General features: G+C 57.5%; 1 protein-coding gene across 10 annotated transcripts in view; it reads left to right on the top strand.

Moving 5' to 3' along the window:
• The window catches only part of MCF2L (MCF.2 cell line derived transforming sequence like), a 132,663-nt gene that overhangs the window by 21,939 nt on the left and 83,944 nt on the right, over positions 1 to 26,780 (top strand). For 2 of the 10 annotated variants that reach the window (XM_043583113.1, XM_043583131.1), the window contains exon 1: positions 12,803 to 12,931. The exons of 2 other annotated variants lie outside the window; for them this stretch is intronic. In XM_043583113.1, the coding sequence (XP_043439048.1) occupies positions 12,856 to 12,931 (76 nt within the window). In that variant the 5' untranslated portion in view covers positions 12,803 to 12,855. Of the gene's footprint in view, positions 1 to 12,802; positions 12,932 to 13,406; positions 13,609 to 13,659; positions 14,288 to 25,245; positions 26,517 to 26,780 lie in introns of those variants that run through there. 6 more of the 10 variants (XM_043583165.1, XM_043583179.1, XM_043583139.1 and 3 more) reach the window with 5 other exon arrangements.

The following is a 26,780-nucleotide window of genomic DNA, read 5'->3' on the forward strand; positions in this document are numbered from 1 at the left end:
GGTTCTAGTTTTAAACAAAGTGTGCAACTATAATACTGTTAGAAGAAACGTAGTAGACAATATTTGGGGTCTAGGAGTACACAAAGAGTTCTCAGACTTGACGCCAAAAACATGATCCGTAAAAGGAGAAATTGGTAAATTAGACTTTGTCAAAATTAGAAACTTATGCTCTGCAAAGGACGCTGTTCAGAGGGCGGACAGACTAACTGCAGGCTGTGAGAAAGTCTTTGCAGATCACAAAGCTGGTAAAGGACTAGCGGGTCTCCAAGCTTGCCACACACAGCTATGAATGCAGCTAGGACAGGGGCAGCAGGCCTGAGCAGATACTGGGGTGGGGGAGACAGGCGTCAGGCCCCAAGTGGAAGGATGCTCAACGCCATCAGCCTTTACAGAAGTGTGAATAGAACCACGAGACACCAGTAGCACCTTCCAGAATGGCTGAAATCATAAGTGACAACCTCACACGCGGGGGAGGATACGGCGAGGCAGAGTCGCCCCTTCACAGCTGGTGGGGCCACAGCAAGGATCGGCCCCTCTGGAAAGCCTTGCCGGTGTGTGTTAAACCACGCAGCTGTGCGCTCCTGGGACTTTATCCCCAGAGAGGAAAACATTTACACAGATTCATGCACGTGAATGTTGATGTTAGTTTTATTTGTAATAGCCCCAAACTGGAAAGAACCCTGATGTCCTTCGATGGGTGAACAGTTAGGAAAAACTGTGGTCTGTCCGCACAGACGTGGTCTGTGAGCATTAGCTGTGGCAACACAAAGGATCTCCAGAGAATCAGGCTGAGTGAGGAGAGCCCGTCCCCAGCATCACGGACAGACTTGCCTCAGACACACGGTTCCGGCTCACGCCGTCCCGGTGAGGCGGATGCCACAGCAAAGTGACTCAAGTGAACTTCGCCAGTGGATATAAACGTGCTATTTACACTACCTGTTAAGCGTGTAGGAGTGTTACATCTAAAAAACGTACCTTAATTAAATACTTAACTGCTAAAAGATGCTAACCGTCATCTGAGCTGTGATCCCTAATCACATATCACCATAACCAACAGGATGAAAAAGCTCAAAATGTGGAGAGAATGACCAAATGCGACACAGGTACAAAGGGAGCCCATTCTGGTTGGAAAAGTGGCTCAGACCTTCCACCTGTAAACAGGCAGCATCTGCGACCATGCCTGTCTGCGCGACTGCGTTTCTAGAACACAGTTATGGAAGTGGGGAACAAAGCAGTGGCTGCCAGGGGCTCAGAGCGGAGCGGGAAGGAGGCAGGTGTGTGTGTCAAGGGACTCCGAGTCCGCGCGGGGATGGGACGTTGTCTGTTGACCGTATCTGTGTTGGCATCTGCGCTGTGATGTCTACCTGGTTTTGCACGTTGTAACCGTCAGGAGGGAAGAGCACGTGGGATCTCTCTGGATTGTTTCTTACAACTGCACAGGAAGCTATGATCACCTAAAAATAATAATAATAACCCTCAGCCCTACTCACGCACCGCCGACTAGCGCACGCGCAGATACCACATTGGGAGGCTCTTGACAGTTCGTAGAATCAGGTCTGAAGTGGGAGGACTGTAGCTGGCTCTAACCTTGACTGGCTAAAAATAAATTATTTGCCACAGATTTGCAGGTCCAGATGGAAACGCGTAAAGAGCTGTCCAGGTGGTTAACTCAATTTGACCTTGCCGTTGAGCCCTGGAAAATACTGACTCTAAGTTAAGGCTTGAGTAAATGGCATTTCTACAGTTAAATCATGCATGTTTAAACGTTCAGCACCAAGGGAAGGAAGGCAGAAGGCGACTGACCGACCCCGCGGTGAGAGCTGGGCTGCCGTTGCCTTCCTGTGTCCTCCCTGTGGAGCGTCAGCTGGAGGGGTGGAGTAAGCCCACACCAGGCCCGCCTCTCCCCTGCCCAGGCAGCCCGCACCCCTGCCTGTGGTGGCAGCTGCTGCATACACATGCCCAGCCCCCTGGTTGTCTTCTGGGGACGTCCACAATGACGCAGGAACCCTGCTGACCATGTCCCTGTAAGGGAACAAGGAGGGGGTCCCCACTTTGTCTAAAATGCTCAAGTGCCCAGCATGCCGGCTCCAGGTCCTTGGGGCACAGGACAGCCCCCCACTCTGCAGGGCCTGAACCACTGTGCCTCCCTCTGACCGTTTTAGGTATTTTGTAGATTGTGTGGGGCACATCTGAGGGCAAGAATCTGAAAAGGTAAGATTAAATCAAATTTAAGTTCGTTACTATTAATTTTCGAAACTAAGTAATAAACCAACTTCCTAATTATAAATTGGCGTGTTCTAGTGTTTACTGTTTTGGGCGGAAGTCACACAAAGTGAGAACATAAACAGTTGCCTGCGTCAGAGCTGGGGCAGCGCGGTGCTACGGCTCCCCAGAGGCCGCGTTATCGTCCCATCAGCGGCTCTATTGTTAGCAGTTTCCCCTCCGATAAATGTCAGATCCACCGGCCAGAGACCAGAACGGGCACTGGGTGTGGGACGACAGCTACATGCCTGTTTGGGGAATAGACGCTGTTTTCACCAAGACCAGCTGGTACTTCGGGGGTCCGGGTGACCTGGGCTGCCCTGGGCTGACGCCCCGCGCACCCGTCTTGGCGAGAGCGGACAGCACCCGTGCTTCGTTGCAAGCCCCTTTCGGAACGCTTCTGGTGAGCCGGAAGGTACATTTCAGCTCTGATTTCCTGTGGGAACGTGGTGGACGGTTGCCTTCGGACCCTGGAAGTTACAGGCGTTCTGGCCACGGGTCTGTCTCCTTCAGAGAATATGACCACCGTGTGCAGGGGGCGGGGAGCTCTGACCACAGGGTTCTGCCTCTGCAGAGCCATGAACAAAGTTCAAAATCAGGTCTCACCTGCCGTGGCCCCTGGATGCCCTGCCCTGGTCCAGCCACGGGGGACTGATGTGATCCCTGCCCCCGTGTCAGCCCCATGCATCCGACCCGGTGTCCCCAGGGCCCAGCAGGGCTGGGTGAGCTGGGCCAGAGGCTTCGGGTGCTCTCCCCTGACACTCTCCAGCTCTGAACGGTGCCCTGTTTGGCATAAGCAAGGGCCCCACTTAAGTTTGCATCCATCCTGAACCTTCCCGCATTTGTCTCCCCGCCCAGCGGGAAGGTGAGGGCCCGGAAGGAGGGGCCACCCCCCCACCATCCTGCACACATTTCCCAGGCCTCAAACCTCAAAGTGCACAGCTGGCCAGGCCTTGTTGCCAGATCTCGGGGGGCCACCCCACGCAGCCCCCGCTAACACCTCCCAGAGGTGGGAAGGTGGCCAGGCTGCTGCTCCGTGAAGAGGTGGCCCTTCCCCCATCCCGCAGACGTCCAGGCACCCACACCAGTCGCGTTCTCACGAGGGTGCTTGGCGCTCCATGCCTCACCAAGGTGTCCAGCCCCAGAACAGAAGGAAGTCCTGCCACTCAAGGCCACCCTGATGAACCTGGAGGACCTCTTGCTGGGACAAGACAGAGAAGGACAGTGGCCACCCAGTCCGGCTGGGAGCTGCACCCAACAGTCACCGTCGGGGAAGCAGGTGGTGACAGGGGCTGCCAGGAGGGGAGGGCACGACCAACGGGTGTATGGAATGTTCTAGAGGTCCGCTCTACAGCACTGCCTGACTCAAGCACGCCGTTCTGTGTGCCTGGAGGCCTCTGTCCCTGGGAACTGTTCCCGGCACACACAAGGCCCAGGAGGCTCCCGGAGGCAAGTGTGCATCTGTGACCTTGGTAGAGGGGCACCTCACGGCGTTTGCCAAGTCCAGACTCACCACAGTGAATGGGTGCGGATCTCTGTGTATCGATTATACCTCGATAAAGTACTTAAACCTTGAAACCAAAGGAAAAACGTGGGCCCGCCCTTACTTTGTATCCTCTGTGTTCTGCCTCATTTTCCTGCTAACTCGGGCGTCCTCGGGGCCGAACGGAGGGTAATTCCCCCAAATGACCGCTCTCCGTGGGCTGAGCCTGGGAGTGCCCCTCGGGGTGACTCTCCAAGTCTCATTCTTGGAGGGTGGGCTGCGCTTTGGGAGAGGGGCTGGCGGCCCCTCCTGTGCTCTGTGTGGTCCTTGAAGGGTGGGCATGCTGTTCACGCTATCTGCAGACAGCAGGGGCTTATATTTGCTGGTTTGCTGTGTGGGGAGGAAAGCGGTCCTATGCTGTCACAGCTTCCCACTGTCACCTGCGTGGGGACCCGGGCCAGTGCCTGGCTCAGGGCCTCAGAATGGGGACGTGGCCAGGACCTGGGCCTCTCAGGACAGATGCTGGGGGCCCCACATTAAAGCTGCCCAAGGTGGAAGGAGAGGTGGGGACGGGGAACCCTGTTGGGAGCACATAGGCAGGCTGGCCTTCCTCGGAAGCAAAGCGCCACGGAGATGAGGGTCTTGTGTGCTGTCAGTGTTGTGTCCCCGGCACATGGCCTGTGACACGTGGTAAGGGCTCCCTTACGAATCAGATAAGGGGATAAATATGTGAGAACAGCAAACCTCGAGTCTGTCGCAGTCCCACGGGCCAGGGTGGGGGGAGTCACAAACAGGGGCTGAGACACAGGGACACAGAGTTAGTGGGATGGGCTCTTTCTGGGGTCCTTCCTGGATCTTACAGTCTGACTCTCCGAGTGTACTGGCTAATAATCGTCGAGCGTTTGCCGCTTGTCAGGCACCATTCTAACCATTGATGCGCTACCAGTGACGTAGGCAGTGTGTGACCCCTGTTTTATGGATGGGGAAACTGAGTCACTTCTCAAGGTCACCACCTAGTCAGGGGCAGGCTGAACCCACCAACTGACCCCGGAATGCAGGCCCTGTGCCACACTTCTGGGCAGAGTCTCCGGGAGGCGTCACCATCACCAAAACCAGTGCTCGCCGAATGTGACTGTCACCCTGCAGGCCCAGGGTCCTCCCTGCTGGCGTGTGGCTATGCACACACATCCCGACTGGGTGGGCCTCTTACATCTATATATCCAGGACATCCCCAGACACTTTGGAGAATAAAACCAGCCCAGTTGCCAGAATTGAGTCCATATGTTGCGTCGTGACCCAGAGGGAGTGAAGCCAGGTCCCCTTAAGGCCAACGGTATTTTTTCTCTGGTTTCATTTGGTTTCTTAGAAAGTATTTGTAGGAGCAGAGTCCAGATGCCAGAGTATATTGATTTATTTTTCCTACTTCCCGGGAGGCATGATTACCAAGGAACCCAAATTGGCAAATCCAAGCAGTGAGTGGCGCTGGCACTGTGAGGCCTGGGCCCAGGTGGGTCCCGGGAAGCCCCCGGGTGAGGCCCAGCACAGCCCCTGCTTTAGAGGCACACGCTGGGCTGATTGTCTCCAGGCCACTGCTGCTGTTTTACTTCCTACCCATGAGGCAGAAATGGCTCATGCCTGTGCTGTCCCTTCTCGTGCCCTCGAGGTGCAGAAGCAGCCAGCACTGGTGGCCGGGTCTCCCGCTCAGGGAGGGGGGCGGCTCTGCGTCCTGCTGTCTGCCTGTGACACCACAGGATCCTGTGCCTGCGGTCCTGCTTGGCTCTGCCTCGCCCGGGGCCTCGTCCCAGGGGCTGGTCCTCCCTGAGGACAGCTGGTGGCTCCCACGGGGTGGGTATGCGGCCCGGCAGCCAGAGGCTGCCGGAACTCCCGGGGCGGCTCACGGAACAACGGAAGGAGACAGAAGAAGGAAACCGGCCGCTGCTTCCTCAACTCACAGCTGTTAAACACATTCTCCTCATTTCGGTCGGTTCACCCCCTTGGTGCTGTTTCCTCGCGGTGAGAGCGGAAACATTCTCCAGGCGCGGACGCGGGCAGGTGGGGCGTCAGCAGCCAACAAGTGAACATGCAGTGTCGGCACACACCTCGCTGTGCAGGACGACGTCACACTGCGGCCACCTGGTTATTCACGACGCTCCCCGTCAAGGCTGTAAAATCAAACTTCAGATGTCAGGAACAGACAGGCAGACTACGGGGTTTTCTGAATAATCACGAGGGTCTCCACGCTGCCAGGTGAAGGTTGAATGTTCAGCCCGTGGGGCAGTCGGGGCAGCAGACGCATTTGTGGGCACGAGGAAGGGGCTTCCCCCTGACCCTCGGGGTTTGTAGGAGGCCTGTGCGTGCTCACCCGTCTGGGGCCCCACGTCTGCTGTCGGCCTTTTGTGGGGGCCCCGAGACCTCACACTGGGTGGCTTCCTCTCTGCAGCAAGGGCTTCTGGGCTGGCGCACGTGGCCCCATTACTTTCCTCTTGCCGCCGTTAACAGATGACCACAGAGCCTTAGAGGGCACACACGTATCATTCTCCAGCTCCGGAGACCAGGAGTCCCAGACCAAGGTGGGGGCGGGGCTGGTTCCTCCTGAGGCCCCGTGAGAGGCCACTTTCGGGCCTTGTCTGCGTTCCTTGGAGGTGGCGCCACATCGCCCCACCCTCTGGGGCTGTGGCACGTCCCTTCCCTGCCGTGGGGACCCTGGGATATGTCCAGCACCCCCCCCCCCCCCGTGACCCAGGACAGTCTCCCGGTCTCAAGATCCTCAGCCGGTCTCACCTCCAAAGTCCCCTTGTCCACTCAGGGTAACTCATCCGTGGGTTCTGAGGACGAGGACAAGGATGTCCCTCATCCTGCTCTCTGTGGTGCTTTCTCGGTCACCTCGGGCTTGAGTTTGCTGGCTCTTCTGTGCACACTGTGGTGACAGCTGGGGTGGGGACCCCATTTACATGTGGACCCCACATTTACAGAGGAGCCCACTTCTGTTTGGGGTAACATGGCGAGGGCCCGTGGGCTGCTTCTGCAGAGCCCCAGCGATGGTCTAGTTCTCTCTGCTCCCCTTCTTCTCCTCACGGGGAGCCTGAGTCTCCCAGCCTCCCTGCCCTCCACATGTGCCCCGGTGACACATGTGACAGTGCTTCTGAAGGAGTTTCAGGTAGTTTCATTGTCATCGGAACAAAGTGTCTGTAGGCGCTGATGTGTTCTCAACGTCGTGTCCCCCAAGTCCACATGCGGAAATCCCAACCCCCAAGGAGATGGTGTCTGGAGATGTGTAAGGCGAGGGTAGAGCTCCCCCAGTGACCCCGGTGTCCACGTGATGGAGACCCCAGAGCACTCCCTTGTCTGCCCCCACATGAGCACACAGCAGGATGGCCCCAGAAAGCGGACCTCACCGGAACCCGGGAACCTGACCGTGCAGGCACCTTGATCCTGGATTTGCAGGCTCCGGGACCGTGAGACATCAGCGTCTGCGGTGCTCGCTCCCAGCAGCCTCAGTGGAGAAAGGCAGCAAGTGACAGTATAAAGTTGTTCCTTGACACTGTTCACTGCTTTCCACCTGAATGTCTGTTTCCCACGTGAATCTTTCTGACTTAGAGGCTGGCTTGGCCCTTGAGATGATGCACAGGCTGATGCCCCCAAGAGATTTGTCCAGAGCTCAGCTGGGGGTGGGGGGGAGCAGGGCTGGACCCGAGTCTGTTGACATAGACAGGACATGAGGAAGCCAGCGCCCGGGGTCCCCCGAGTGGCTCTGCCCTGTGTGTCTGCAGTGGGACCGTGGCTCCTCCTGTTCTCAGAACCGGCTGAATAGGGGTTCGAGGGCTCACCCCTTCCTCAGGAAGGCTCCCGCAGTGACCCCCCTCCCGGCCACTCAGACTCCAGAAGTTTTATTTTCCAGGTAGGATCCTTCCAGAAGGTCACTCCTTCTGGTCACAGGGTCCTGGTCCAGTGGGTTAGTGGTCCTTTATGGCCTGCTGGGTGATTGCAGTGAATTTCCCCTGGAAGTTACAACACGCATGTCCCATCCTGGCTCCGGCATGAACTGGTGCCCTGACTGGCGCACACACTGAGTTTTGTGTTTCCTCTCAGGATTCACGACGGTTTTACAAGGTGACCATCGCCAAGTCCGCCACTCGTGCCCAGGGAGCTGGGCTTTCCTCCTGAGCCCTCCTGCCCCCTCCTGCCCCCGCTCCCTGGACCCTTGCTGGACGGAGCGGAGGGTGCCTTGGTGACACTTTATTCTGACCCCGAAATTGTCGTCTTTGGTCATTTTGTTTCCTGGGCCCAGTCCTGTCCGCGCACACACTCAGCCTCCCTCTCCTCCTGCCCCACCCGGGGCCGCAGGGAAGGGGGCCCGCTCCCGGCTCACTGCCCTCCCTCCCGCTTCTTCCCTGTGGGAGCAGGGCAGGGAGGCCCGTGGGCACACACACCTGCACACACGCGTGCACTCACCTGCTGGGCCACATCCCGGGTCTTATCGGTGCTGCCTTGTGGGGCCCCCACGTGCTGGTGGTCCGGCCCTGACCCTCCGGTGCCGGCTCGCTGGTGTAGACCTGTCTTCTCCAGACGTTGGCAATAGGGGCTCTTAGCTCCTTTCAGAGGTTCGCCTTTGTCACCATCTCCCATGGCTGCCCTCTCCCCCATGCTGTACTGAGACACAGTGGACACACGGCCACTGAATGAGGGGAAAGTGCACGTGGTGATGGTTCGACAGAGGCATGTGCCGAGAGTGGTCACAGTGAGGTTAGTTACCACACATCATGTCACGTAGTTACCAGTTCTGTCTCGTGGTGAGAACCAGTCTTCCAATGTGTAACGCAGGGTCGTGTCTGTGGCCGTCTCTCTGCACCTTAGGGCCCCAGAACTTGGCTTTCTCACTGGAAGTTCATACCCTTGAACAACAGCCCCCACCCCGCCCCCCGGAAGCCGCCATTCTGCTCCGTCTCTGAGCTCAGCGCTTTTAGATTCCACATACAAGTGACCAAATGCAGTACTTGTCTTCCTCCGACATATTTCACTGAGCCTGGTGCCCCTCGGGCTCCACCCCCTGGTTGCAGATGGCGGGGTTCCTCCATTTTCATGAGTGACAGCCTGCCGTGTGTCCACCCACCTTTACCCACTCCCCCATCTCCTCCGTCAGTGGACACTTGGGCTGTTCCAGGTCTTGGCTGTTGTGAACGACGCCCCTGTGAGCATGGGGCACACAGATCTCTTTGAGTTGCTGTTCTTTCTTTAGGTCCATTCACAGGAGTAGCATAGCTGGATTCTAGGCTAGTTTTCTTTTTGGTTCTTTGAGGATGCTCCACACTGATGTCCACAGTGGCTGCACCGGTGGGCATTCCCACCGTGCACAGAGGTCCCCCTTCTCCACGGCCAGCCAACACCTGTTATCTCTTGTCTCCTTGGTAAAAGCCATTCTGACAGGTGTGAGGTGGCTTCCCCGATGGTCCGACCAGTGGTGTTGGGCACACGGTCGGTCACAGCTGTCCCCTCTCACGGTGCCCCCCGGGGAATCCTGCCTGGCATATTATGCCTGTTCTGTACTGTGTTTGGTCCAGGGTTGGAAGAAAGGTAGCTGGTGTGGGTATCATCCTGAGCGCTGGTGGGGATGTTGCTGGGCTCAGAGGGCTGGAGACCCAGGTCATGGGTCTGCAACCCATGGTCGTGAGGTGCTTGGGCCAGACTGAGAACCCTGAGGACCTCAGGCCCCTCCCCTCCCTCCAGGCCCCACCCCTCCTCTGGTCACAGGACCCTACAGGGCCCTTCAGCTCCTCCTTCAGGGAAGCCTGTTGCCACCCCGCTGACACTGGGCTCGAGCTGTGTGTCTCTGCTGCTAGAAACTTAGTTTCACCTGTCTCTGAATTTGGTGTAAATGGAGTCCCATTTTGTGTATTTGCAACTTGCTGTTGTAGTTAGGTTACTGAGTGGTTTCCCGTTGTGACCGGGGAACCCCTCGGTTCTCCATTTGCTGTAGTGGTGTGCTGCTCTCAGACTCCCACCCCTTCCTGGCGCCCCCCCTCCTCTCCCCCCCCCGCCAACACCCCTCCCCCTGCACTCCCTCCCTTCTCCTCCCCCTTTCTTTATCCCTCCCCTCTCCCCCTCCCCGTACACGCCCTCCCTCCCCTCCTCCCTTCTTTATCCCCTCCCCTCCCTTCCTCTCCCCCATGCTCCCTCTCCCTTCACTTCTCCCCCCACCCCTGTCTCTGCCCCCTCCCTCCCCTCCCCTCCCCTCTGCGCTGCTGTAAGCTGCCTACCACAGACATGGGTGTGCATGTACCAGAGCACACAGCTGGAACAGGGCTTACCCGTATCCTGGACTCTGTCCTGTGGCCTCACATCAGTTCCCCAGGGGATCCGTTGTTCCCCAGCCGCCATAAGGATGCGTGTCCTTGTTAGTGGCTGGCCCTACACAGAGTGTAAGCCCCTCAGGGGCAGGGAGCCCCCCTGCCTAGCTCAGCCCCGCCCTGCCCAGGGAGTAGTTGTTCAGAAGCAGCTGGTGGCCCTGCTCCAGGAGGCTGCACCTGCCCCACACCCCAGCTCCAGAGCCAGGCTGTGCTGTTAGCGATTGTGGATTTCTTCAGAACCTTCTTTCCAAGTCCCCCCTCTCCCCATGCTGCCCCCTTGACGTGGGGCAAGGCAGCACGGGACGTATGTGCGTCCTCAGTCTCCAGGGCTGTGCTCACTTCCAGCCATGCTCCCCCCTCCCCCCAGAGCTCCCCCCTCCTCAGGAGGGCGGGCTCCCCAGGGCTCCTGTTTCAGGCTAACTTTCCGGGCTAACTTTCCGGAACGGTTGCTAAGCAGATGTGTTCTGTATCCAGGTGTAACATTACCTCTGCCTTCCCACCTGGGCACCGTGTGGCCTCATGGGGCCCGGAACAGCCCTGTCCTGTTTCTCCTTTCTGGGAGGGGGCAAGACAGTGATAGAAAGCAGGCCCGTGCCCTTGGGACACAGGGGTGAAGGATCTTCTGCAATATTGGGCTTGGGACCCTCCCTCCCTAATTGTCCCTTATTTACTCTAAGGGACTTTGGGGATGGCATTCTAGTTGGGATGTGACAGGGTTTCCATAAAGCAAACACTCATTTGTGCATCTGTCACTTCACAGCTGTGTGACCCTAGCCAGGTTACTGAGCCTTTCTGTGCCTTGTCCTATAAAACAGGGTGAAGACAGTGCCACCTGTCTGTGATGCCTAAAGGGGTTCACGTCCTTAAAGAGATTGGAGAGTCCCTGGAGCTGGGTTTGGGGACAGTGTCACTATTGTTATTCTTCAATCAGATATGAAGTAATTTTTATAGAAAGCACCATTTATGCTATAGTTTAAGGAGAGAGTAAAGGTTTGGTGGAAATTGAGAAAGAGAGAGGAGGGAGGAGAGATCTATAAATGACTGGCTCAGCTGGCTGTGGGGCTAGAAAATCTGAAATCTGCAGGTGCAGGTGTGGGCTGGCCACCAGGGAAGAGCTGGCATTGTGGATCATGTCCCAAGTCTTCCCTCTTCCTCAGGGCAACCCGTCCTTGTCCGTAAAGCCTTCACCTGATTTAATGAGGCCCACCCACAGCAGGGAGACCGATCTGCCTTACTCGGTCTGCTGACTTACATGTTAATCACATCTGTGAAATACCCTCAAAAAGAGATCCAGCCTGGTGTTTGAACCAACATCGGGGCACCAAGGCCTGGCCAACTGACACATAAACAGCACCCATCACAGAGGTCAGCAGACTCCACCTAAGCAGCACTCGGTCTGGGGATGGGCACCAGCCAGAGGTGTTTCAGGGGACAGGGTGGAGGCCTCAGGGCTCAGGAAAGAAACTGTGTGTGAGTGGAGATGTCCCGCCCTGATGGGCAGGGAGTCAGCGAGAGCAGGGGGCAGGCATCTGCCTTGTCCTCTTTCGCAGCAGCTCTCAGCTTGTGGACCAGCAGCCTCAGCATCACCTGGGGTCCTGTTGGAAATGCCCATAGACCCCGCTCCTGACCTACCAGGTGTGGTGGGGTCAACCAGCCCTCCAGGCTTCCACGGGACCTCAAGTTTGAGCATTGCAGTGCCCAAAAGGGGTTAAACCCTGTGAGGGAGGAGGTGGAGACGCCTCTGAGGAGGGATGTGACCCCCAGATGTGCAGTGCAGGTGTGAGAGATTGTGGCCAGGGAGAAACGTGTGCGGGTCAAGGACAAGTGTGGGGGTTGTTGCCTTTGGGGTAGTGGGATGGGCGCCGCCCTCTGCACTGGGCAGGGCAGGGCAGGGCAGGGCAGGGCCTGCCTTGGACATTTCAGGATCTGCCCTGAAGTCAGGCAGGTGTGTGATGGGGGTCAAAGGGGTGTGTGATGGGGGGCGAAGGGGAGTGTGAGGTGGGGCAGGTGTGTGATGGGGGGCAAAGGGGTGTGTGATGGGGGGTGAAGGGGAGTGTGTCTGGCACAGCTTCGGGCAGGACAGCCCAGGACCAGGGCCCACAAGGGAAAGAAAGGCTCGCTGCCTGCTCTTCGGGACACCTTGCTGCCCCCGCCCTCACTGGTGGCGGGTGGCTCCGATGTAAACAAGAAAAGCAAAGCACAAGGGCAGCATCCTTCATCCCGCTCGGCAGCACTTTCCAGATGTCTCTTGCCCCCCAGGCCCACGACCTCTCCCAGAGCAAGTGCTGGGTCACCTCCAACCATTTGCCCCTGGGACCCAGCTTGGAGCCTGACCGTGTGACCGAGTGTTGACAGGAGCCACGGCCGGAGCCTCAGCAGCTCCTCGCTGGAACATACCAAACCAGTCACGCAAACGGGCGCTTCTTCCTGAAACCCCGCTTCTGTAGGGAGGGGCGCACCACCTGGCATGCCAACCACAGAGGGCTGGCAGACCCCAGGCGAGGAGAGGGTTAGCGCACACCCCTGTTCCCTCGCAGCCGCAGCCGCCCACACGGCGACTCCGATATGCAGGGCGCTGAGGTGTAAAATGCACGCAGTGGCTTGGTGCCAAGCATGGCGAGGTCGGAAGGCCTGTGCGAGCTGCCGCGCGCTTCCCTCCCCGCGCCCTGCGTCCTCAGACCGGCGGCGCGACTTGGGGGGTGGCTGTTCCACCCTGGCCACCCGCGGACACATCGTGGACCCAGGGACCCGGGGTGGCTGGGAGGCATGCGGCGGCGCGGGGAGCGCGGGGAGCACGCGCTGGGCTGCTGCGGCCTCTGCACCTGCCCCAGGGCAGCCGGAGGTAAAGTGGGGGAAGCAGGTTCCCGGTGACGCCCTGGCGGCCACTTCACCTTCTGCTCGCCCGGCAGCTCCTCCTTCCTCTCGGGGGAAGGAGCAGAGACCCAGGGCTGCGAGGGATGGGGGCGGGCTGCGCCTTTGCGCGGGGAGCACACGCGGTACTGTGGGGGGTGCCGCCAGGTATCCGTAGGGGGTCCACACATGGGTTCCAGGTGGCCGCGGGGGTGCACACGCAGGGCTGCCAGGTGGCCGCGAGGGCGCACACGCAGGGCTCCCAGGTGGCCGCGGAGGCGCACACGCAAGGCTCCCAGGTGAAGGCGGGGGCGCACACGCAGGGCTCCCAGGTGGCCTCGGGGGCGCACACGCGGGGCTCCCAGGTGAAGGCGGGGGCGCACACGCAGGGCTCCCTGGTGGCCGTGGGGACACGCGAGGCAAGCGCGCCGCTTCCGCTTCCGCCCCGCAGCCCCCCTGCCGCAGGGCGCGCCCCCTTGGCGGGGCTCGGGGACCAATCCCGGGAAGGGAGGCGCGGCCGTGCCCCCTCCCCATCGCACGACCCCACCCATAAGGCGCCTTCTGCAGCAGAGGGTCACTGGTGTTGGAGGATGAGGTTTTGGCTGAGAAATGAAGAGATGGCTCTGGAAGAAATGGTGCGGAGGCTCGATGCGGTTTCCAAGCACACTGGTAGGAGGAGCTGCTGAATCCTGTGTTCTTAAGCCTGACATCATGCGCCTGAGTTTTGCATGACAGCCTTCATTTTCTTCCCCAGCAGCGAGAACAGGAAGGAGCAGAGGTGCTGGGCATCTTGCTGGCGGCTGCTAGGTTTCCATGGACAGGCAGCGTGATTTGGTTCCGCCCGGGAGAGTGAGCATATAGCTGCAGGTTGCAGATCCGGGTTCGTACCCTCGTCTGAGATCTGTTTCTTCAGCCCGGGTGGCAGCTGCCTTTCGAGAAAGCATACGTATCTGTGGGTTGAAAATAATCTGAGCCAAGGGCTTCCAGAGCGGGGCGTAGGCATGGTGAGGCTATCAGAAGCTTGTTTTTAGGAGGAAAAATCTGGATTAACGGGATGCTTCTTTTCCTCACCAAATATAACTTACAGCTGAGACAAGCGCTTGGGAATGGTGTAGGTAAGGGTAGAGGACGGCATGTGTGGGCTTCCGTTGCCTGTATTGATTAGGAGGTTACTTAAGACGAGCTTTGAGGAGCCGTTCGAATGGATCTCTTTAGGGTTAGAAAATGCTGAGCTGGCAGTGTCTCAGTCAGTCACCTCCGAGTTTCGATGCCGCACTGTGCAGGAAGAGAGCGGTCTGCGTTAACTAGTTTCCTTGAACGAAGAGGAAATAATCGTGTGTCGTTAAAAGTAAGTTGCCACATTTTTGCCTGATATTGCCCAAACGTTACGTTGTGTATCATTCCTTCATTGTCTAAATGGTGCCTTTCTGGGAGATTAGATTTTGTCACTTAAGTGGTTTAGGGGTGGTATCCTTCCTCTCTGTCACAAGTGGGAGACCTCACTGGGTTTGGAGGGCAAAGCAGTGATTGAATCAGCATACATGTCATTGTGTGCGGTGGTCTAGCCACGATTTTTGGAGACATTCAGTTTTTAATGGTGATTTTGTGATTAAAGCTACTAGACTTACCAGATATGGGTCAAAAGAAAAGGAAGCCGTTGTGTGCCATCTGGCCCCTCGTTCCTAGGGAGATGGCTCCCCTTTTCTGGAACTTGGTTGCGTTTTGCTTGGGTGCGGGGTCTGGGCTGTGTCCTGAGGTGAAGGGCGCTGGGTCAGAGACTCACGGAGAGCCCCTCCCGCCCTGCGGGGGAGGGGGGGCGGCTCCTCAGGCCCTCCCCTCCCCTCCGCTCAGGCCCTGCAGTGAGGACAGGAGTGGTGGGAAGACTTCCCAGAGTGACGTCATGCCCTGGGTTCTCGGGGACGGAGGTTTCATCTCCAGCTCGGAAGACGCGTGTGCATTTTGAATTGTGAAAAGGCTTCTCTGAGGAGCAGGCAGGACCCTGGCCGCTTCCCGAATTGTGCTGCGAGCCAGGCTCTATTTGACCCCCTCAGCAGCAAGTCACAGATGTGTGTCCTTTGTCACATCCGTGCTGCCAACAGCCGCAGATTTCAGATCTCTTTTCAATCCAGGTCAACAGTCGGCTTCACGAGGATGTAGTGTTTTCAGCAGGGGGAGAGGATGGCGTCCCTGCCTGTGTCCCATTAATGCTGTCGGCTCCCTCTGCACAAACTCATTTTCCATCAGGCTGCGAGCGAGGCTCCGCTGAACGCAGGCTGTGTGATGCGGTGCGGGTGTGTGTCCCGAGGCATTGACGCAACACTGTCGACCCACCTTGGGGCACACACACAGCTCCACTCACGGGGATGGGAATATAGGTCGATGTCGACCTGCTCGCCAGCCCAGGTCCTCAGAGGAGCTCCCCATCTGTGACAGAACAGGGTCAGGTGATCTTAGTGGCAGACGTGGGCAGGATGTCGGTCTGTGCACTGACCCGGTGCCTTGGGGCTGGGGGCCTGAGCCCTGGGGAGCAGGTCAGAGCTGAGTGCACTCAGCGACCTTTCAAAGGCTCCGTGTCTGTTTCCCTCTGCAGCTCCGCCCCGAACTGACAAGCATGTTCCTTTGTCCTTCCCCTGACTTCCCATGGTGCTGGCATCATCTAGGTTAGCCTGCGTGGGAGGGAGGGTGCGCGTGCTGGCATGTGGGCTGTGAACCTGTGTCTGTTGTCCGTGGACTCTTGAACCCAATATCCCATCACAAGGCCAGGAGCGGCTTACAGCGGCAGGAGCGCCCTGCTCTGTGAGGCCCCCTCGCCAGCATGTTCATCTTGCTTAGAGTCTCAGTAACCGTGACAAAGCCAGAAGCAGGAGGGAGAGACACTGACGGACCTGTAGTCGGCCCACGTGTGTGCAGAAAGCGGAAGAACAGAGGTCCTCTGGCCAGGCCCCCGAGGCCGCCCGAGCTAATGCTCACAGCCTCTGGCCCCCACCCCACACCTCTGATTCGGGAAGTCTGTGGCAGACCCTGAGAATCTGTGCTTTTCATTCTCGGGTGATGCCAGTGGTGTTGGGCCAGGAGCGGCTGCAGAGAGGAATCGGGGTCGAGTGCCCCCTTCTCCACTCCCTGACCTTGAGCAAAATACTAGCTCTTGTCATGGGTGCACGATGACACGGTGGGTGGGTGGGTGGATGAGGATGGGTGGAGGGATAAATGGACAAGGTTGCATAGCAGACAGTGAAGGTAAAGATACAAGTGCTGTCATATTTCAAAGTTGAATGGCCCCCGGTGAGCACCAGAAAGTCCTGGTTGAGCACTGCACCTGCCCCTCTCCCCTGGGCCCTCTGTCTCTGGCCCCGGCGTCTCCCTCCCCACCACTGTCCTGTCCCTTGTCCTGCACTGAGCTCACCACTGGCCAAGGAGCCAAATGTCAACTCATATCTCAGCTAGGAACTCAGCCGTGCTGGGGGCGGAGTGGGTGTATCACCCAGCAGCACACATTCATCGGGGTTCATCCTTCTGAGACCCTGGCCCACAGCGGCGTCCCCCACGTGCCCGGTCAGTTCAAGCAGAGGGCCTCTGGAGAGCTCTCAAGTAGGAATGAACATAGTTTTGTGACACACCTGATCTGGCAAACGTAGAAGCTTCTGGAAAGTAAGAGAACAAAGAGCGGCAAGTCCAAATATATGGAAAGTGCCCCGTCCCCCCGTCAGTCCTGGAGGAGGACCCCACCCCCGTCCCCGTGATCAGTCCACAGGGGGAGACCCCACCCCCGTCCCCCAGTCAGTCCAGGAGGAGGACCCCACCCCCATCCCCCAGTCAGTCCAGGAGGAGGACCCCCCCCACCCCCCAGTCAGTCCAGGAGGAGGACCCCACCCCCGTCCCCCAGTCAGTCCAGGAGGAGGACCCCACCCCCGTCCCCCAGTCAGCCCTGGATGAGGACCCCACACCCCCATCAGCCTTGTAGTAGTTGGTGACTGTCACAGGCCCAGTAACCATAAAAGGATGCCTCACCAGGGTCTCATCCTGGGGAAGTTGCAATTTTTCTTGATTACTTTGGAGAAAAATTTTAGAGACAAAGAGGTGTGAGGGAAGGGGTGGGTTCCAGGTGATGACACCTGCTTCTCTCTGCTTCAGGGGGTGGGGGTGGGAAACTCTTAAAATTCACTTCCCTCTTTCTTGTTAGGTGTACTTTTCTAGTTTTGATGTTTGCTTGGTATGAATATGTAAATAGACCAAATATGGGCAGTTAATGAGTCACAGAAATCACATACTCTTCTACAGAACGTAACATTTGAAAAATTATTTTTAAAATATTGTTTTTAACGAAAAGGAGAATTGTGTCTTACCACATAAAATCAACACATAGTTGTGAGGGTTTGTTTTGTTTTGTTTTGTTTTGTTTTGTTTTTTTATCTCTTTAGTTTTTGTCCTCTGCCTAATACAGAGCTAGTGCTTGTAGCGTGTTTCAATCCGGACAGCCAGTCTGAGGTTTGGCCGTTAGGCCCATTCTATAGGTATGGAAACTGAGGTCCAGCTAGATTGCAGGACTGGTCAGTGGAAGATCTGGTAGTTGACATTCTCTGTTCTGCCCAAACCCCGAAATACCCATCATGCCAAAAAGCCACAGAGTCTCCAAGTTGTGTCAAGCTTGTGAAAAGCTGCCCTGGAGGCCACACCGAGGTGAGTGGTTTACCCAGCAGATCCCGGCTGGCCTGTCCCATCTGCCAGCCTGCGGGCGCTCCCCTACCCCGCCGCTGCCGCTTCCGGGCTGTCCTGGAGGGCCCTCTGTTTGCTGCCCCCCACTCTCCGTGGGTCACGCCCGGATCCGAGGCTGGGAATGAGCCCTGCCTTGCCTCTCCTCTGTAGCTGCTACTTGGTGGGCAGCAGTTCCCCGGGTGGGCATCACCCCGGGGCTGTGTCACCAGAATGCTTTTGGAAGCCAGACCCAGGTGCTGCAGTCCCCGAGAATCCTCCAGGTGGAAGGCTGAGGGTTTGGTCCCCCGACGCTGCTGATGGCACATCTATGTCCCAAGGGACTTTGAGCCAATGTGAATTGTCTGAACAAAGCCAGCCTGTGATAAGACAGCAACACCCCCCAGATCTCAGAGAGAAGCTCTGTCCTGCAACTCCTTAGCCGGCTTCCCTCTGCACAAAATTATACGGATGTGGCGTCTGCTTGGGTCAATATGTAAAAGTAGGTAGTTAACCCAGAAATGCTGAAACATACCCTAAGAATTTGGTGTGTAATATTTAGTTTGGGAAGAGCCTTCTGTGCACAATGAGGCTATTTGTGTTGGCACCGTGGGGTCTGGAAGCCCTTGGTGTGTGGGGCTGGAATGGCCGGGGGGCGGGGGGAGCCAGTGGAGGCGGGGGGCAGGGAGTGGGGGTCTGGGCCCCTGCATTAGGCAGCCCAGCCGCTGTAGGGAAACAGATGTGCATTTCTCAGTGTGGAGGCTGGAGGTCTGAGGCCAAGGTTCCACAGGGCTGGTCTGTCCTCAGGCCTCTTTTCTTGGCGTGTGGATGGCAGTCTTCTCCCGGTGTCCTCACATGGTCGTCTTTCTGCGTGACTGGGTCTGATCTCTTCTTACACGGACCCCGGTCATATGGAGTAGGGCCACCTGGCGACCTCATTTTATCTTAATTATATCTTTAAAGTCCCCATGTCCAAGCAAAGTCACATTCTCAGGTCCTGGGGTGGAACTTCAACACACAGAATTGAGGGGCCCACTGTTCAGCCCCGTGTAAAGCCGGCCCACGGCTCCAACCCCGGCTCAGACTCTGGGAAATCAGAGCCTCTGAGACACACAAGCAGGGCTCATCCAGAGGCTTGTGGGGAACGTGGACTTACTGTGTGACTGGGGGCCACTGCTGGTCCAGGAGAGGGTGGATGGCCACTGGGGCCTGAGTGGCGCTCAGCATGGGCAGTGGGGTCTTGCACATGTCTGAAAGTGGAGCTGACTGAGTCAGATGTGGCCATGAGAGGAAAGGACGAGCCAGTGTGGCCCACCTGCCATCACTTATGTCCTCCGGGCCACCGACCCTCCTTGGGAAGGTAGTGTGTGGCTGTGACGGGGCTTAGTGGGGCAGCGGGCTGGGAGAAGTTTCCCAGGATGTCCTTGGAGCAGAGTGGCCTGACGCCCCCCCACCCCATGCACCTGTTGGAGGAAAGACTCCTTCCAGGGAGACCAGCTGGGTGCAGGGTGGGCGCATCCCTGCACAGAACGCTGTATGTAGGCGCTTTCGACACGGTGGCCGGAGCGTCCCTGCAGCACTGAGGTCTGTCCAGCATGGTTATGGCCCCCCCCCATGCCTGCAGGCGTCTGCCTCGGTCATGAAGCCTCAGGAGTTGTTTCTTCAGATCCACTTTTAAGGTGTGTTGAGGCATTTTGGGAAGAACACCATGGAGGCAGGTTAGATGGATGTTGGAGGACGTGTGAAATGCGATGGAACGTAGTGCAGATTTGTGGTGGGTGGGTGTGGCTGTTGTCAACCGTTGACAAAGGGCATCCACAGGAAGTTCCTGGGCTCCCGCAGCAGGGATTCAGGAGTGGGTCTTAGGGATTCGAAAGAGAAGCCCTGGAGATGAAACCAGAGGTCTTTTCTCTTGGAGTCGTATGCCTGAGGTGTTGCTGATTTCCTGCCAACAGGGTTCTCAGGCTGCAGTCTCCGAGCAGGCATTGCCCAGGTGTTAGAAATGCAGGTCCCCGGGCCCACCCCGACCAAGTGAGTCTGTGCCCGACCAGGTGCAGCTCAGTGGGGAGGTTGAAGCATCTGACCCCCTCAGTGGACTCCAGAGACAGAAGCGGATGGAAAACCAGGGGCTCCTTACACCTGTGCGGCCCGCTTGCCCATCAGCTGATTCGGGGCCCCTCTGGGGCCACTCCTGTGAGCTGCGCCCACATCCCCACTATGCCTCCTGCCCATGGCTCCTCTGTCGTGTCTGTGGCTCACTCAAGTCCTGTGTGACCTCTCGTCCACGTGCCGCAGAAACAGGTGTTTTGTGGATGCAGGAACCGTGGCAGGTGGAGGAGACACCCAAGCATCGGATATCTGTGAATACCTCCCTGAGTTTCGAAAAGAGAATGTGTGATTGAGAAACTATAAATTGGTACCTGGACCTTCATGAACGAAGTGACTGAATGAATTGAGAGTTCACAGAGGAAAGCATCCTTGCCTGCTGCCCACACACATACACTAACTTCATCACAAACGATGTCCATGAAAGTCAGAGGGACTCAGACTTCGTGTCTGGGGCAACTGCTGCCCCTCCAGCCTGGGTCCAGAGGGAGGCCCGTGGAACAAAGCCAACCCCATAGAGCTGAGTGGGGTGGCACTGAATCGGGGGTGCATTGTTACCCAGCATTAGCGTGGCACTTGCTGACTAATACAGATGGTGTGGTCTGAACCAGCAGCCACCTGGTGGGAGATTGCAGTGCTCTCTCTGGCCATCGCTGGAAAGCAGAAGACCCAGCAGGAACACAGCCATGCCCTTCGAGCGTGCGTGCCCACCATGTGGCAGGACTGGAGCTGTTGTCTTGGCCTCTGGGCGGTGGGGCTGAGAGCCGGGGAATTGATGAGAAATTACAGAATGCATATCTCGACTGAAAAGGAACGTTTATCCCAAGGACGCCTCATGGGCGCAGCCCCGGGCTGATTGGTGAGAGCCTGTGGACGGGGCAAGCTGGAGACCTGAGGTGGCCCCAGCAGCTTCAGATCCAGGGGCTTTAAAGTTGCTTCCCCTGCTCGAAATACTTTGCAAACGTCTCGGAGGTGTCCATGTTCAGTGGACACAGTTACAAGAAAGGAAGGTCAGCTGTTTGGAGACACTGCAAGTGTGGCTGAAAGGGTGGATGTCGAGTACCCTTTAAAGCATGAAGGGGACCCAGGAGGCAATTCTGAAGGATGCTCTGAGCATCAGAAGAGGACCAACCAGTCATATCCATGCTTCTGCACTTGTCCACTAGTTGTCCCTTTGTTCAAGCAAAGCAGATGACAGACAGGAAGCTGGCTCCACGTAAGTGTGTTTGTGGGGGCGGTTCCAGGTCCAGACACTCCACCTGCTTCCTGTCATCGGGCACCCTTCTTGGCCTGTGTCCAGCGTCTCTAGGTGACGGTCACACTGCTGCCGTCCTCCGTCCTCTGGGAAGCAGTTCCTGGGAGCAGCCAGCTCTCCGGGCCATGCAGCCCCCTTGCAGCATTTCATTGTGTGCTGTTCATGTGGTTTGCCGACTGCTTCACAGGTCGGCTCCGACCCCGACTATGTCAGGGGCTCCCGCAGAGTAATGGCCATGCTCCAGACTCCTGTGAACCTCCCCGAGGGGCCCCCATAGTGCCCAGCCTACAGAGGCCACTCAGGGTGGGGGTGGCTTCAGTCTGTGCTTGGGTCTCAGGTTTGCTGCGGCTTCTGTGGACAGCTGGCCTCCTGGGGGCGCAAGTGGGTGATCCTATATTCTCCACGGTGCACCAGGCACATACTCCTGGGGAGAGAACCTTCATGTGGGTGGTCCGCACCAGCCAAGTAAGAGGGTTCCCTCCAGTGTCACTCTCAGGGGCTAGTAAATGTAACAAGACATGACCCGAGAGACCCTTCTGTTGTCCCAACCAGTAACAATTCAGAAATCGCAGTGAAGGGTTTCTGACCTCAACTGCTTGTCGAGAGGGTACCGTGGCCAAAAAAAAACACATTTTCACTGGAGAAGAGTAGTTCAGACAGTTGTTTGGGGCCCACAGATTCACAGCTTAGCAGAAGGTAGAGTCCAGAGCGGGACATGCTTGCTCCGGTGGCCGGAGTTCATGTGTCCTCATGGTGGGAGGCCCTCCTCTCTGCCCAAACCCACTTCTTCGCCAGAATTATCATCTCCACATGAGTGCAAATCGTGAATCCTTGCCGCTAGGTTTGTGCGGTCATAAATAGAATTTCGAGCTTTATTTCTAGTCAGCTAAGAACTTATCTGACCCATTCATTTTATACCTGTGACTTTGGAAGAAGAAACCTCTGTTGTGTCTTTCAAAATGTAAACAAGGTCATTGCAGCTGTGTGATGTACACACAAACGTTCTAGAATCAGAGTCCTCGGTGCTCTTTGGATACAGTGTGGAAGAGGTTTCCTGCCTTAGGGATAACACTAACACCACCTCAGAGAGGCGGGTGAGTGCTGGGGAGGAGGGGGTCCCTGACCGGAACCCAGCCTTGCCACCTGTGGCCAGGTGGTGCCTGGGTGTCCTCATAAAGTGGATCCGTGAGAACACCTGCCTCGCAGGGCTGCCGCGAACAGCAAGGGACGTAAGTCCGCGTGAAAAGCGCTCAGGCCGCCTGTGGGCAGGAGGCCGACAAGAGGGAGAAGAAGGGGGAGTGAGCGTCTGAGCGGCGGGTGTGGGCTCTCCAGGGTGCGGCTGGCTCGGGAGCTTTCCGAACTTGACAGATTAAGTGGCATTTGCGTGTCTAAATTGGGTTTCGAGCAAACTTTCTGGCTTTTTGTTATTCCCTTGTTGTAGCGTGCAAGAAGTGAGTCCAGGCCCCAAAGCGTGAAAACCGATTTCTTACCTCTGCAGGAGGAACTAGCGTTAAGTCGCATTGGTGATGTTTTTAGCAAGACTTCAGGTGGACAAATGCCCCAGATGAGACTTCACTTTTGTCAGGTTACTTTATCTTCAAAGACAGTTTTCTGAGTGTTTTGATTTCTGAATCCTTGTGAAGGGAGGACATGTCCTTTGATGTTTAAATAGTAACAAAACGTGGAAAGTTGTTGAGTAGACGTGCACGTTTGGGCTCCATGGTTTATCAGTTTTATAATTTTTTTTTTAATTTTTTTTTCAACGTTTTTTATTTATTTTGGGGACAGAGAGAGACAGAGCATGAACGGGGGAGGGGCAGAGAGAGAGGGAGACACAGAATCGGAAACAGGCTCCAGGCTCCGAGCCATCAGCCCAGAGCCCGACGCGGGGCTTGAACTCACGGACCGCGAGATCGTGACCTGGCTGAAGTCAGACGCTTAACCAACTGCGCCACCCAGGCGCCCCTCAGTTTTATAATTTTATCCATTTGAGAATTTATCAAGTCTCAAAGGGATTTTCAGCCCTTTTATACTGTTTTCTCTTCTGAAACCCAGTCCTTAGTGCTGGCAGCGTCCCTCATCCGCACGGACACATTCACGTGCAGGGAGCATCTGCTGTGAGCTGACCGAGCCTGGGAGACGCTGCACATCCGCCCTGGTGCCGCAAGACCCCAGATGCTTCGCTGCCGACAGTCTCCAGGCACAGACCCTCGGGCGACGCAGAAAGTGTCAGAATTTCACGTGGAAGGTTCAGGCAAACTTTCACGTGCCACACAATATTCCCAATCAATGCGAGGAGAACATTTATTTAAAATTGTTGCAAACACAGCATAGAAAAGACCTAAGTCACCATGTTGCCTGTTTTCTGTTAGTAGGTTTCTAATTTCGTATGACTAGGGCACCATCTCTCGATTTTGTCATGATTGGTCAGGGGTGATGCGTCCTTTATTTAAGACAATGAAGCGTGTTACTCAAAAAGCTCATTACGAGCGAGCAGCTCCAGGGTCTCTCCACCGAAGATTTCGCTGCTGGTGCTCAGAGACCGCAGCGTGTCGGACTTGTGGCGTGTCTTAATGGCTATCTTGACGGAGGCTCCCAGAGCTTCCTGTCTTTGTTTGAGGGAAGACGTTGTCATTGAAAAGGGCCGAAAGGCCCTGTTACACGGTGAACAATTAGTCGTGACCGGCAGCGGGACTCCGCAGGGAATCATCGTCCAGTGGGGCGGCCCGGCTGCGGCCGAGGGCAGTGTCGGGCGGTGGGGCTGGGACCCAGCGCTGCACAAGAGGCGAGCTTGTGGGGCGTGTGGTGCCTGTGGGCCCTAGTGCTGGCCCGACCCCGGGGAGTCGTCTGTGCACGGCAGGCAGGGGCGCCAGGCACCAGGAGGGAGGAAGAGAGGCAGGTGTGTCACCTGGCCCACAGGCCCTGCCAGCTTGCACCTGCGTGTGCTGGCCGTGTGGAAATGCACTGACGCACACGTGCACACCCGTGTCATTCTTACGAAGAAGAAGAGTCCTCCCGCCTAGTGGCTGCACGTGATAATGAGCCGGCTGTCAGCCTGGAAGGACTTTCCAAGTACCTGGCATCTCGTTGAAGAGCTGTGCTAAGTGACTCCCTGCCCTCGCCCCCGCCATGATTAATTTAAGACTTTTTACTGCCAAAAGTCTTGGATGCCATTTATGGATACGAATTCCTCGACAGTAGCTTGAGCTCATGTTGAGTAAAATATACTCTTGGGGTCCCCAGAGACCCAGTTCTCCAAAGGCCTGCCGGTGCCTGCACTCAGCACACCGGGGTGGGCCTGGGGCCTGGGAGGAAGAACTTGGGTGTTCTGGGTTTTGTGACTGGGAGCTGAGGGAGGGACGTGCCCGGGACGATGTGTGGTTTTGAGATGTCCGCCAAATCCAAAGACCGTGAGCCTTCAAGACAAAGAGACCAAGAGACTGTGAGCAGATTCGTGTCTCAGAACTGATTTTTGGAAAAGGTTTTAAATAGTAACGTCTTTAAGACATATTTCCATAAAGTCGGAGATCCTGGGTCAGCCACGCCCACTTGCTGGAACAGTGACGCCACGGCTGTGTGCACGTGCACACGCGTGCGTCTGACTTACCAGCTGCTCCGTGAGCGGCCCCAAAGTTCCCTTTCTCGTGATTTTCTGTGCACACCTTCGCATTCACACGGGGAGAAATTCGGCCCCGGCCTCAGAACAACACACAACGGGGCTCGTGGCGGTTACTAATCAGTAGTGGCGGGCAGCTCCCGTGGACACAGAGACATGTCCCGTGGCCACGTCTCCGCATGTCCTTCCTGCGGTGCCCTGTGCTGAACGGAGCTCAGGGCTCTGGTCCCTGGTCACAGGAAGAGGGCTCGCGTCCTGGACGCACCACATCAAACACACCATCTGTTTCCTCCTGACTGTGCGCCAGGATGGCCTCTGCTCGGAGGCCCGCGTGGAAGCTCAGAGATGGGCGGCTCGGCGGCCAGTGCGTTGACATTCTCTCCGTGTTGCTTCTCACGGACACAGCGCCGGGAGCCGGCTTCACCTGCTGCGTGCCGGCAGACGCAGGCCAGCACAGGGGGCGTGGGCGCAGAGGAGAGGCGAGTGAGGCCAGCACCTGCTTGCACTCCCAGTGCCTCCCCTGCTCAGAGGTGTGAGCCTGCTCCTAGCCATAGAGCCGGAAGTGGACCTCATTGGGGCTGAGCCAGCAGGCGTGCGGGACCCACACTGTCACCTCGGCCCCACAGCCCCCAGCTCTGGCAGGGAAGGCCTGGTGTTTGGCAGGGTCCCCCCAGCCTGTGAATGCCCCTGGGAGGAAGGTGGGTGCCTAGGGACAGAAGGAAGCAGACGTTGTCTTGCTGCAAACCGGCTACACCGCTGAAGGGGTGCCCGTGGCTCGTGGGGTCAAGCGTGGCCATTCAGACAGACCCATGTGCTGACGCCCCCATGGGCGGGAGCGTACAGGAAGCACATGGGAGCCCTGGGACCCTCCCCTGTGTCACACATAAACGGCAACTGAGTGAACTGCCCGGCGGGTTAGGTGTGAGGGTCGGAGGCATGTCCAGCATGACGCCCACATGGGCGCACGCTCTGGGACAGAGGTGGGGGCAGCAGGTGGCCAGGCAGTCTCTCCCCCTCAGAATCATCGTGGGCACCAGGGGCCAGAGCCTTGGGGTCCGGGGCACGATCGACATCGCTGGAAAGTGTCACTTGCCAAGCACAGCGGTGTTATCATTTCCTGCCTCCCGAGCTGGACGGCAGGCGGGGGTCACAGACGGCGGAATCTCCCAGTTTATTTCAAGAAGGCCCGGGGCCGTTTCCCCTCCCTTCCTCCCGCCTTGTAGCTGTTTGTTTGAACTTGAGATTTCCTGAGCTTGGAAGGTGTTTCTGACTTGGGCAGCGAAGCAAACCCCTGACTCTGGGAGCCCCGGCCAGCACAAGCCCCTTTCCGAGGAAGGAAACGCCCAAGACCTGCAAATAGACCGCTCTGCAGCCTGGCCCCCACTCTGCAGAGCTCTCCTCTGACACCGCAGGCCTTGTGTCCGGGCTGTGTCCCCCCAGGTGAGGGGACAGGCAGGGGCCGGCCCTCCGTGCACAGGAGGTTCTGGGCTGCCCGCGCCCAGAGTGATTCCAGAGCAAGGCCTGGAGGTGGAGGCCGGGGACTCTGAGAGCCGGTTGGACGCTCTGTTGTTCCTTAGGACTCGGCAAACCCAAGGTCACTGGAGGTCGCCTGCCCAGCTCAGCGTGCAGCGCGGGGTGGGGTGCCCTCCCCCACTGCCAGTGCCCGCCCGCTGTGGACCGTCTGCAGAGGAGAACTGCAGGGCAAGGGAACTGTGCCCTGTGGAATCGAAGCCCCCACTGCCGTGTGCGTCCCTGGAGAAAACGTGATGGCCGCGGAGGGAGCTTCTCGGGGGGCCCCCGGGGGGCCCCAGCGTCGGCTCTGGCTGCTGCCTCGGAGACGCCGGGGGACCTCGAGGCGCCCACAACCTGTTGAGGTGGGACGGGGTGGCACCACCCGGGACGCAGGAGCAGGTACGGGGTCCCTTCTGCCGGTGGGCACCTCCCTGTACATGTCACTGGGACGCGTGCCCCTTGAAGTACTTGGGAGGTTGGAAATGATGCATTGGGCTGTCTCACTGAAGCTGGACTGTGGGTCCGGCTTTACTTGGTTTACTGTCTTCTGCTTTTGAGGAGTGTGGGCTCCTGAGTCTCTGCTTCGGCCGCAGTGGCAGGCGGGACGTGTGTGTGCCCTGCCCTTGTGTGCCCTTGTGTGCCCTGCCCTTGCGGTCTGAGGGG

Source organism: Prionailurus bengalensis, chromosome A1 (genome assembly GCF_016509475.1).
Source record: "Prionailurus bengalensis isolate Pbe53 chromosome A1, Fcat_Pben_1.1_paternal_pri, whole genome shotgun sequence".
NCBI lineage: Eukaryota > Metazoa > Chordata > Mammalia > Carnivora > Felidae > Prionailurus > Prionailurus bengalensis.